This window comes from Prionailurus viverrinus, chromosome A2, assembly GCF_022837055.1.
Source record: "Prionailurus viverrinus isolate Anna chromosome A2, UM_Priviv_1.0, whole genome shotgun sequence".
In the NCBI taxonomy this organism is placed as follows: Eukaryota; Metazoa; Chordata; class Mammalia; order Carnivora; family Felidae; genus Prionailurus; species Prionailurus viverrinus.
In genome coordinates, this window is record NC_062562.1 from 45,851,220 (window position 1) to 45,864,362 (window position 13,143).

At 43.2% G+C, this 13,143-nt stretch overlaps 1 protein-coding gene across 1 annotated transcript in view; it reads right to left on the reverse strand.

The window, feature by feature from the left end:
- The window catches only part of SUMF1 (sulfatase modifying factor 1), a 95,473-nt gene extending 92,251 nt beyond the window's left edge, over nucleotides 1-3,222 (reverse strand). Inside the window, exon 1 of the mRNA XM_047849650.1 lies at nucleotides 2,941-3,222. Within this exon, the coding sequence (XP_047705606.1) occupies nucleotides 2,941-3,210 (270 nt within the window). The 5' untranslated portion in view covers nucleotides 3,211-3,222. The remainder of the gene's footprint in view (nucleotides 1-2,940) is intronic.
- Nucleotides 3,223-13,143: the final 9,921 nt, after the last annotated feature.

The following is a 13,143-nucleotide window of genomic DNA, read 5'->3' on the forward strand; positions in this document are numbered from 1 at the left end:
CTGTCTCCCCCTTTCTCTGCCCCTCCCCTGCTCACTCTCGCTCTTGCTCTCTTTCTCTCTTAAAATAAATAAACATCAAAAAAGAAAAGGAAAAAAATTAAAAGGAAAATAAAAATGGGCCAAAGACTTAACAGACACCTCAACACAGAAGACACACAGATGGCAAAGATATCATATGTTAAGCAAAAAAATGCAAACTAAAACAACAGTGAGATACCACTACATACCTCAGAATGCCCAAAATCTGGAACAATGACAACACCAAATGCTGGTGACAGTGTGGAGCAAGAGGAACGCTCATATATTGCTAGTGGGAATGCAAAATGATACAACCACTTTGGAAGACAATTTTGCAGTTTTTTAAAAACCTAAGCATATTCTTGCCATATGTTCCAGCAATTGTGCTTCTTGGTATTTATGAAAATTTATGTCCATACAAAAACCTGCACACAGATGTTTATAGCAGCCTTATTCCTAATTGCCAAAACTTAAATGCAAGCAAGATGCCCTTTGGTAAGTGAATGGAGAGATAAACTGTAGTTTATGGATATTATTCAGTGCTACAAAGAAACTAGCTATTAAACTATGAAAAGACATGGAAGAATCGTAAATGCATATTACCAAAGAAAGAAGCCAATCTGAAAGGCTACATAGTATATAATTCCAATTGTGGCATTCCAGAAAAGGCAAAACTATGGGCACAATAAAAAGATCAGACATTGCCAGTGGGGAGGAGGGGAAGGAATGAATAGAGGGAGCACAAACAGTTTTAGGGGAATGAAAATACTATACTATATACCACACTATATGATATTATAATGATGAATATACACCATACATTTGTCCAAACCCATACAACGCACAACACCAAGTGTGAACCCTAAGGAAAACTATGGACTTTGGATAACTATGATACATAAATGTAGGCTCATCATTTGTAACAAATGTACCATTCTGGTGGAGGATGTTGATAACTGGGGAGGCTATACATTGTGTAGGGGCTGGGGATATATGGGAAATTTCTGTACCTTCTTCTCAGTTTTGTTTTAAATGTAAAAATCCTCTAAAAGAAACAGTAAGTTTAAAAAAAAAGAAAATTAAGGGAAACAATGTCAATCACTACAACCAAGTATCTCTCTCATAATATTGGACTTCTTGAATTCAGAATAATGGCTAAGTGTCAGAATTAGACCAAAGTCATCTCCACATGAACTGAAACACTTGAAACTAAGGAAAACATAGAGATAAAGAACTGCCTCTTATGAAGTCTTTTGTCTTGATAACAAGGCTACTTTGGGTTCAGTCATTAAGTAGAGTCCTTGAATGCTTGTGAGCTGTGTTCTCAGCAACAGCTAGTTCACTAATAGCATAAGATGCCTCCAAACATTAGAAAGTGAATTCAAGGGAAGACTAGCATAAAATAAAAACATGTATGGAAGAAACAAACAAACAAGCAAACAGGAACTTGCCAAAAATGACTCAAACAATACCTAGGCCAGACCCAAAACCACTCTGAAAAAATGGAAAAAAAAATGTTTATCTTATGAACATAATTAAACAGACATTGGCACCCACATCTCATTCTGAAATTAAAAAAGAAGTTAGAGCACTTAAAATGAGGAATGTTCTGTACTGGCCAAAAGGTTCTAGGGAAAAATTTGATATAGATCAATCTGTAAATGTCACCCTGTTAGTAACAAAGCAGATAAAAAGATACAAGTCATTCTCTTTTGAAGGAGGGAGGAACTGATTATCATTTACCACAAAGGTAGAAAGAAATTAAAATCATCAATGGTCAATACACACTACAACAATAACCAGGGCTCCTACCACACAAAAGATAAACACTAATAAATCAGGGCATCCTCTGGGTAACAACCAGAAAATGTATAAGGCCAAAAATTACACAGGATAGAGAAACAACCAGAAGCCCAGCTACCAACCTCCTAACCCTCTATACCTGAGCCACAAAGTTAGAGTCCTCACCCCCAACATCCTCACTCCCTAGCTGGGGAAAGGCACCCCCAGACAGTATCTTTGGTAACTGTAATGTGAAAGTAAAGAACTACTATGGTGGCAGCATACGGAAATACTGAAGAGGAAGAAAAAGGAAGAAGTCAGGCATGGCCTGATGGAAGACACTACCTCTCACCTAAGTCCTGAGTACTGTTCAGAATTAAACCACAGGAAAGAAAAGGGGGATAGAAAAAATAAGGAAAGGATGTACTAGATATACAAGAAGGAGTTTAGGAGTCAAACATCTGGGTTCTAGTCCCCATAATTCCACACCCATACCAATATGCAAAGTACCTGGAAAGAATGAAGTAACTGTTGTTACTAATGTTATTATTCATATATACTAAAACAACACATCCAGGCACTAAGAGAGGCACAGATAAATAACACTAATAAAGGAACTACAATTGGTTTGGTCCTTCCTATGTGCTGAAGTAATAAGGATAATAAGATAAACAGGACAAGTCCTTGCCCTCAAGAAAGTCTACTGAAAAAACAAAACAAAAGAACCAGTGTCTACTGGAAGAATCTATCGATAAACATACAACAATGTTAACGACATTTAAAGACCACTGTCCAGATTCCTTCACAGTTAATAAAACCTGTCGCCCGTAAACGCCTGAGAAACTCAAGAGGAAGATAGGGTGGAGTAAGGAGGAAATGAGTAAGAAGTGAGAAAGGGGAGTGTCAACTGTCCTCAAACCAAATTCCCTAACAAGCAGGATTCAGCCGGGCCCCAAGATCCCACCGTCTTGAGGGGGAAAAGGGGGGAGGTGCTTTTCATCGAATCGAATCAGCACGTGAGCGACTTGGGGTGTGGTTATAATCTTTACCTGCCTTCCTGCAAACCCCTTGCCTTGCTCATCCCGACCCTGTCCAAGAACCCCGAGGTCCCCACCCGCCTTCAGGGAATCGAGAGAGCACCTTGGTGGGCGCGAGCGGCCGCTCTCCCGGGACCTGCCCGGGGGCGTTCGCTTCCCGCGAGTATCGGTGCGCGGCCGCCGAGCTGCCATGGTCCCCGCGACGCTGGGGAGTGCCACAGCCGCATGAGCCCGCCAGGGAAGCCGCGCCCGCGCCAGTCCTGGCCTCTTCGCCCCCAGCCGCCTCGCCCGGCAGCAAGAACAGTGGCAGCAAGAGGACGAGACCGAGCCGGGCGCAGGATCCACCAGCCAGCCCTAGTGAGGGCGCAGCCATGTTGTCCCGCAAGCCATGTGACCAGGTGGGTCACGTGACTGCGCCCTCCTTAAAGGAGCCAACCCTGAGTTGATTTTTGAGGTAGCCTTGCTGTGTCTCCAACTTTCTCTGGGTACCATTCCTATGGAGCGCCTCTGGTAGGCTCCGCTAACCCTGCAACGCAAAACTCTACAAAACTCAAGGCCTTACAGCGACTCTGAGCCTCATCATTATTTCTTGGTTGAAAAATGATAATCAAATTTGTTGAGCATTTGCTAAATGCCAGGCAGTATGCTAAGTAAGTACTTAACTTTTTGAAATCTCATTAATCCTCACAGGGACCCTGTAATATTTTTTAAATTTTTTAACGTTTATTTTTGAGAGAGAGAAAGAGAGAGAGAGACCACAAGCGGGAGAGGGGCAGAGAGAGAGAGAGAGAGAGAGAGAATCTGAAGTAGGTTCTAGGCTCTGAGCTGCCAGCACAGAGCCCGACGCAGGGCTCAACTCACAAGCTGTGAGTTCATGACCAGAGCCAAAGTCAGAGGCTCAACCAACTGAGCCCCAGGTGCCCCGAGGATCCAGGAATACTGGGTTCACAGAGCAATTAAATGACTTGCCCAAGGTCACATAACAAATTAAGTGTCAAAAAACAAGTTTTAAGCCCAATCTAACTTAAAACCTGAGTTTAGTCATTATGCTGTACTGTAGGCAATTAAAGAAACTTCCCTTAATAAGAAATAAGGGGAAGATAAGCGTATTGAAACACTTCACTGAGGGTATAATTAGAGAAATCCTAGGTACACTGGGATAGGTACAACAGTGGCTCTTGAAAAGTCTCAGACCAGCCAGCGTCAGCATCATCTGGGGACACGTTAGAAATGTAGTATTCAGTCAGAATCTGTGGAGACAGGATGCAGCAACCTGTGGTTTGTTGTTGTTGTTGTTGTTTTTAATATTTATTTATTTTTGAGAGAGAGAGCCTGCAAGCATTTGGGGGGAGGGGGGGAGACTCCCAAGCAGGCTCTTCACAGTCAGCACAGAGCCCAATGTGGGGCTTGTGAGATCATGACCTGAGGTGAAATCGAGAGTCAGATGCTTAAATGAATGAGCCACCCAGGCACCCCCAGCAACCCGTGTTTTAACATGTTTTCTAGATGATTCTGATGCATACTGATGCACACTAATACACACTAAAGTTCAAGAGCTACTGTTTTACAGGACCCAGTTTCCTCAGGAAAAAAAAAAAATCAAAAGAAAAAGAGGCAGAAAGAATAAAATGATACCTCAACCAACTGTAATATATGCATCTTATTTTTAAAAAATTTTTTAACGTTTATTTATTTTTTGATAGAGACAGAGCATGAGCTGGGAAGGGGACAGAGAGGTGGGGGGAGTCACAGATTCAGAAGCAGGCTCCAGGCTCCGAGCTGTCAGCACAGAGCCTGACACGGGGCTCGAACCCATGAACCATGAGAGCATGACCTGAGCCGAAGTTGGCCGCCCAACGACTGAGCCACCCACGCGCCCCTGCATCTTATTTAAATATTGATTCAAACATTTTTTTGAGATCTAAACATTTTTGAGATAATCAGGGAAATATGACCCTGAATCAAACTACCATATTCAATAAAATTAAGGAATTAATATCAATTTTGCATGCAGATTTTTAAGATTGGTAATAGTATTTGTGGTTATGTTTTTAAAGAATCCCTTCCTTTGAAATTTATGTGGTGGAATCTATATATAGATAAGGAGATATGCTGTCAAGGATTTGCTTCCCAAAAAATGGGTGATGGGAGGAAGGTGGTGACTAGAATTGAAACAGAATTGGCCTTGAGTTGATATTTGTTGAAGCTTTTTGTTTATGGGTATCTAGGTGTTTGTTATATCACTATCTAGTTTACATTTGGATTTTGTTGGTTTGTTTTTTTATTAAAGAATATAGGGGCTCCTGGGTGGCTCAGTCAGTTGGGCGACCAACTCTGGATTTCAGCTCCGGTCATGATCTCATGGTTGTGAGATAGAGCCCTGCTTTGGGCTCAGTGCTGAGCATGGAGCCTGCTTGGGGCTCTCTCTCTCTCCCTCTCACTTTCTGCCCCCCCCTCCCCAATAAATAAATAAACTTAAAAAAAAAGAATATAGGATAGTCCTTTCCCCCTTGTTGACTATCTCACAGTTTTCCAAGAGCTTTCACACACTTTATTATTTGAGATCACAACCACTTGACAAGGAGCCTACTATGATTATACCCATTTCACAATTGGTGAGGCTAAAAGTTCATTGTTTTAACTATGGTTATAAATTTACTATGGACAATTTAGATTCCAGAGTCTAGGTCAAAGATAATTGTTATCAGTCTCTATGCAAAAGTTCAGTCTCTGCACATGCTGTGTCAGCTACCCTTCTGAAAACTGAACACCTTAGATTCATGATCCTCCTATACCATTAGGGTATGACCTCCATGAAGGCAAGAAGCCTGCCAATTTTCACCCCTGTTATCGGCAAAATTAGGCCAAAGCCTGGCATGTGATAAGCACTCAGTGAATTTATTGAATTAATGGATAAATGAATGAATGTGACCTCTTTCTCTTAAAGGGAAGCAGATTGCTGAGAAAATAATACAGATCTAGGCTTAGAAAGAGCTGAGTTTAAAGCTATCCACTTGCGAGAGGTAGGACATAAGCCAATTCACCTTTCTGAGCCTCTATTTCTTTATATGTGAAATAGGGATAACAATATCTTCTTCTTAGAGGTTTTATAAAGATTAAGTGAGTTGAGGCGCCTGCCTGGCTCAGTCTGTTAAGCGTCTGACTTCGGCCTAGGTCACAATCTCACAGTTGTAAGTTTGAGCCCCGTGTCAGGCTCTGTGCTGTTAGCACAGAGCCTGGAGCCTGCTTTGGATTCTGTGTCTCCCTATCTCCCGCCCCTCCCCCATTCATGCTCTATCTCTCTGTCTCTCAAAAATGAATAAACGTTAAAATGTAAAAAAAAAAAAAAAAAAAAAAAAGATTAAGTTAAAGTATGTAAGGCTTAGCCCAGTGCTTGGAATTTCATAGTACCTCAAAAAATAGTTTGCTATTTTTAGCAATCATTATCCAAAATGGATACTTTGTAGATTCTCCAGGAAGTGTCAACCTCCTGTCTCAAGCCACTGGATAATTTCTTACTGGTCACCAATCAAAGAGTGAGTGGAAGATATTGGTAAGAAATCCCTACATGAAGAGGCTTACACTAGACAGTAGAGGTAAACATGCAATTCACCAACAAACTCTGTACAAATAAGGTCATTTTATTCAGTGTCTCTCCCACTCTCCACCTCCCTTTTGAGGTACTTGTGCTGGTCTTCTTGCTCCTTCTACTAATGAAGCTGGATGAAAGAACCCTAGCCCTGAAAGTATGCATGTTTTCTAAGCAGCAAGGAGATGAGTTTGGCTACAATAGAGTGAGCAAAAGGAAGATAAAAAGAAAGGGAGATCAGAAAGGTAGCAGAGGGCTAGGATGATGTACGATATGGTAAACTTTTACTGTAAGTGAAAAGCAGTGCCATTGTGCAGTTTTAAGAAGACACCTCACATTTTTTTCTGACAATCAGGTCAATTTCCCTGCCAAATTAGAGATTCCTTATATTGCCTGCTGATCTCTGAACACAAGGAATCCAAAGTGCCCTGATGGCAGCCATGACTTACAGTTCAGTGGGACCCTTCCTGTATCTAATGGACCAGGACCTTCAACTCTGCAGGGCTTAGAGTTCCAGAGATGGGAGGAACAAAGTCCCCAGCGGGTTATTACAAATGATAATAAGTGGGGGCGCCTGGGTGGCTTGGTCGGTTAAGCGTCCGACTTCGGCTCAGGTCATGATCTCACGGTCCCTGAGTTCGAGCCCCGCATCGGGCTCTGTGCTGACAGCTCAGAGCCTGGAGCCTGTTTCGGATTCTGTGTCTCCCTCTCTCTCTGCCCCTCCCCTGTTCATGCTCTGTCTCTCTCTGTCTCAAAAAATAAATAAACGTTAAAAAAAATTAAAAAAAACCAAATGATAATAAGTGGGGCCACTTCTACTACCACCCCCTTGATTCCTAAACCATTTACTCCTACTACTTGGGGACACAGTGCCATATAGGCATCCTTATAAATGACCCCATCCCGAAGAGGATGGCCTCCAAGCTGGCATTTCAACTGTGCCCTCAGTAACTCACTTCCAGTTTCCACAAGGACAGCTTGTTTCCGGTTGATGTGGTATGAGATAAAACCATTGGATGGGTTCACCCCTGCATCTCCTTCCTTATGAAATGGGTCCCCTGCTCAATTGCTGTGTTGGTGGGAAAACTTGCCTGTGGATAAGGCATTCTACTAGCTCTCCCATCCATTTTCGGGTTGCATCCTCAACCTGAGGCTGCCCATACAAAAACCCAGCTTGGGCTTTTTTTCTCCTACTTCTGTGAGTCATAAGAGACCCCTACATGACCCTAAATATGAGTGGAGGAAGGGGCACTGGTGCAATGGTGGTTATGTGCAGCTTGCTCATGTCATCACGTCTTGCTTGGACTTGATCTTGGATGTACCATTTCCATCTCATAATGGATTGTTGTTCAGCTTTCCTGACTTAAGAACTTAGTGGGTCTGACAGAACAAGTTAATAATGCAGTTCCAGATTCATGATTACTTGGTCACCAACGATTCTATCTCTATCAGTGCTTAGGAGCATGTCTTTCTATCTCTACCAATTCTTAGGAGCAGTGCTTAGGAGCACTGCTTTTAAAAGCAAGAACTGCTTTTAAAAGATGCATAATTGGGGCTCCTGGGTGGCCCACTGGGTTGAGCATCCAGTTCTTGATTTCAGATCAGGTTTTGATCCTAGGGTCATGGGATTGAGCCCTGCATCAGGCTCCATGCTCCGCATGGAGCCTGTTTGGAATTCTTCCTCTCTCTCCCTCTGCCCCTCTTACCTGCTTAATAAAACTTAAAAAAATAAAATAAAAGATGCATAATTTCCAGAGAAACAGAACCCAGAGAGAGAGAGAGAGAGAGAGAGAGAGAGTGTGTGTGTGTGTGTGTGTGTGTATGTGTGTGTGTGTGAATAAATAATAAAGAGGGGCGCCTGGGTGGCTCAGTCGGTTGAGCATCCAACTTCGGCTCAGGTCATGACCTCACAGTTCCATGAGTTCTAGCCCTGTGTTAGGCTCTGTGCTGACAGCTCAGAGCCTGGAGCCTGATTCGGATTCTGTGTCTCCCTCTCTGCCCCTCCCCCACTCATGCTCTGTCTCTCTCTTTCTCTGTCAAAAATAAACATTAAAAATAATTAAAAATAAATAAATTAATAATAAAGAGATTTATTATGAGGAATTGAATTACATGACTACGGAGGCAGGCAAGTCCCCAGATCTGCAGGGTGAATGGGAAAGCTGGAGATCCAAAAGAACTGATAGTGTAAGTCCAAGTCTAAGTCTGAGAACCAGGAGAGATAATGGTGTAGTTTTAGTCCAAAGGCTGGCAGGCTCAAGACCCAGGAAGAGCAAATGTTTCAGTTCAAGCCTGAAGGCAGGAGAGAAGGTGATGTACCAGTTCAAAGGCATTTGGAGAGGAAGAACTCTCTCTTACTCAGGGGAGGATCAGCCTTTTTATGCTAGTCTGGCCATCAACTGATTATATGGGGCCCACCAACATGAAGGAGAACAATTTGCTTTTGTCAGTCTACCAACTTAAATGTTAACCTAATCCAAAGACACCCTTACAGAAACAACTGGAATAATGTTTGACCAAGTATCTGGGTGCCTCATGGTCCAGTGAAGGTGACACAAAATTAATCATCACAGTCATTCTCTGCTGTGGATGGCACAACTTTGCTTCTAATGAATCCCTGAGGCCTAGTGTAGTGATTCTTTCACTTGGGCTTGCCATTCTCTCCATATGGCCTCTTTCCTGCTGCTGAGCTCTTTCTTTCTCCTAGCCCCACTTAAACCTGCCCTTCCACGTTACCTGGTGTATGGGCTATCTCAACAGTCCTAGCTGTGGAATAGTTGTCTCTAGAACCAGACTAGCCCTTGTGCTTCCTTTTTCATAGGATGCCTAATGCAGCAATCTGTCTTTCACTTTGGAGAAGCTGTCCTGGCACAGGCCTGACCAGTGAACCCACCTTTACAGAGATGGACAATTCTTGAATCTTCACGGGCTTATCTCCCTTCTCTGGAGTGTTACGTTTTATACAAAGGCCTCCAGTGCTAACCCCCTCTTGCTCATCCTGGCTGATTAACCTAATATCATCAGTGTGATATAGCTTCATAATATTCTGAGGATGTCCAGATAACTTAGTCCAGCTGTCTTCAAACTGTACTATGACACAGGGCAAGAACATTAACACAGATGGAGAGTAAAACTGTAAAGCAGGGGTGGGCAAAATTTTTCTATAAAGGGCCAGATGACAAATATTTTAGGCTTTATGGGCTGCATAGTTTCTCTGTTGCATATTCTTCAATTTCATTGCTGTTATTTTACAAACCTTGAAAAACATAAAAACCATTCTTAATTCAAGTCTGTTCTGGCAACAATGCCACATCAAGCACAGCAGTTGAGATTGAGGCCAGTATTGGTTGAGCTTGCTGATGTCTGCACTCTTTTTAGTGGGCTGACCACCCTTAGCCTCCTTCTAACTGTAGCAGCGCTCTGTTGGTTACTCACCTATTTTACCATCCACACACGCCCTGTGGGACAAGTCTCCTTGGCTCCCCCTCCTACTTGTCTGCTGTTGCACTAATGCTATCCCCCTGGAGGCTAATGATAAATGCCACCAGCTAGCTTGTATTACCCCAGGACCCTGTCATCTCCATTGCTATTTGCAAGCTCCAGCTTTGTGGCTGCCCTTCCCAGTCAGCCCTGGCCTGCAGAGGCAAGCCTCCACTGAACTGCTGACTGATGCTGGTGCCCCTCTGCCCGGTGCATGTCTGATGGCCTTGGGGAATGTGTGTCCTCTGAGCCCTCCAAGGGGTTATAGTCCTCGGTGGGTCTTCTGGCCTCTTGGAACAAATGCAAACATCATTCCTTCTTGCCTGAACTGTTGAGTTTTAGCCATTATGAGTAATGTTTTCATTTCTGTTGGGAATAAACTAGGAGTGGGACTGTTTGGTCATATTGTAATTCCGTTTTAACCTTTTGAGGGATCTGCCAAACTGTTTTCCAAAGTGGCTGGATCTACATGCAAAAGAATAAACCTGGATCACTTTCTTACATCATATACAAAATAAACTCAAAATGGGTTAAGGACTGAAAAGTGAGTCCTGAAACCATAAAAACCCTAGAAGAGAGCACAGGCAGTAATTTCTCTACATCAGCTATAGCAACGTTTTTCTATATATGTCTCCCGAGGCAAGGGAAACAAAACCAAAAGTAAACTATCAGGAGTACATCAAAATAAAACACTTCTGCACAGTGAAGGAAACAATCAACAAAGCTAAAAGACAACCTACTGAATGGGAGAGGATATTTGCAAATGACATATCCAAATGGTCAGTATCCAAAATATATAAAGAATTTACACAACTCAACACCAAAAATACAAATAATCTAATCAAAATGAGCAGAAGACATGAACAGACATTTCTCCAAAGACTCACAGATGGCCAGCAGGCACATGAAAAGATGTTCAACATTACTTAACATCAAGGAAATGCAAATCGAAACCACAATGAGATATCACCTCACACCTGTCAGGATGGCTAAAATCGAAATGGTTGTGCCATTTTACATCCCATCAATAATGCATAAGGCATTCCAATGTCTCCACCATGATAATTATTCTTGCATCTCCTTTAACATAAAGTCTTTTCTCCCCTTTTATCAGGCCCAGCATTTCTTATGTTTGGCTATACTGGGATTTAACCCTGTTTTTTTTTTTTTTTTTTTTTTTTAATTTTTTTTTTTTTTTTCAACATTTATTTTTGGGACAGAGAGAGACAGAGCATGAACGGGGGAGGGTCAGAGAGAGAGGGAGACAGAATCGGAAACAGGCTCCAGGCTCTGAGCCATCAGCCCAGAGCCCGACGCGGGGCTCGAACTCACAGACCGCGAGATCGTGACCTGGCTGAAGTCGGACGCTCAACCGACTGCGCCACCCAGGCGCCCCGGATTTAACCCTGTTTATAGCCTGGCAGCCACAGAGGAGGTGGAGCATGAAGAGACACTTTTAGACAAACAGGTTTGGGTGATGGAATGTAGAAAGGGCCCTCAGCAATCACCTGGTTGAATACAAACAGGCCCATCGGGAGACCCACCCCAAAATATCCATAGGCCCTAAATGACCAATGGGCTACTTACAACCAGGCACCGTTACCAAAAAAAGAAGAATTCCATACATAGCCTACCTCCTCACTTTCCCTCTTTAAAAATAGCCCCCACTCACTGCCTCATGGCATATAGCCTCTCTTTGGCTGTCCCGCCCATGCTCCCTTGCAGTGTATTCAATGAACTTCTATTGCCTTTATTCTGCCTCTGGTGAATTATTTCACCTCCTGCACCGTTGGCGTCCACCTGATCATTGCCCTACATTTGGGGGCCCTCATCCAATCAAGAGACACCCCATTAGACACCACATTGCAGCTCCTTGTGTCAGGGGGACCTATTACCTTGTAAGGGAGGGGGTTCTACAGTGTCTTCCCCCATGGGGGAGCTGTTACTTCTCTATAGGGAGGGATAGGCCACCTCCACAGGCTATGGGGGTTCAAAGTCTATACCACTACATTTCCCAAGCGCATCCACCTAAATGTCCCTGTCCCATGTTTCAGGCCCCAGGTTTTTCCAACCTGATCCCTAACTTTAGCATAGGAGACTTGCATTAGCTGAATGTCCAAACATCTCTGGATTTCTGGGTTCTAACAATTAGCCCATCAGCCTACCACTCAACTGAGTCTGGTCTTGCATAGTAATGGATAAAGGCCTCTTTGCAAGTTACCAAAGAGGCCCTCTGGCTCTCTCACTCAGTTTTTGACTATTAACTGCCTTCAGTTTTTCATTATGTTTTGTAGGGGATCAATGCATCTTGGTAATAACCAGACAGCCCATTATCCATGGATTTATTGTACCTATTGACCTTTCAAATTTGAGTCCGCACACCATCACAGACATTCCTTTCCACATGGACATGTTCCCAGGTCACAACCAGTAAAATTTTTAGCAGATGGGCTGCCACCTTGTGCCAGGAATTATATGTGTCCCACACACCACTCAAAATGGGAGTCCTCACTGCCACTTAGGCAGTGAGTGACCCCGTCCAAAAACTCATCTTGTCACCTGAGTTTTTGGACCATTTTTAGTATCAACTGTATTATTGTGGTTTCTCTCAAAAAACAGGTGCCAGGATTCCATTAGAAGTGCAAGAGCGTTCTTTGGTGTTAACACCTGTGAAAACTACAAATAGGAGAGAGAATGAGGAGGGGTTGGCATCAAAAGCCTCCAGGCTCCAATACAGGCATGACACCGATGAAAGGAAGGAACCAGGAGGAAACACTGGGCAGGAAAAGCCTCTGGGTCTGGTGTTTGTGAAGGTTAACTTCATGTGTTAACCTGACTGGCCATGGGGTCAACATTATTTCTGGGTGTGTCTATGAGGGTGTTTCAGAACAGATTAGGATTTGAATCAGTGGATTTATTAAAGCATATGGCCTTCTCCAATGTGGGAGGGCATCGTCCAATCCATTGAGCACCTGGATGGAACAAAAAAAGTGGAGGAAGGTTGAATTAGCTTTTTGACTACTTGAGTGGGAACACTGATCTTCCGCTTTTGGGACTCGATGGTTCTCAAACTTTCAGACCTAGACTCGAACCTGCACCATCAGCTCCCTGATTCTCAGGCTTTGGAATGACATCACCAGCTTTCCTGGGTCTCCAGCTTGCAGGTGGTAGATATAGGACTTTTCAGCCTCCGTAATCACATAATCCCATTCCTTATAGTAAATCTCATTATCTATG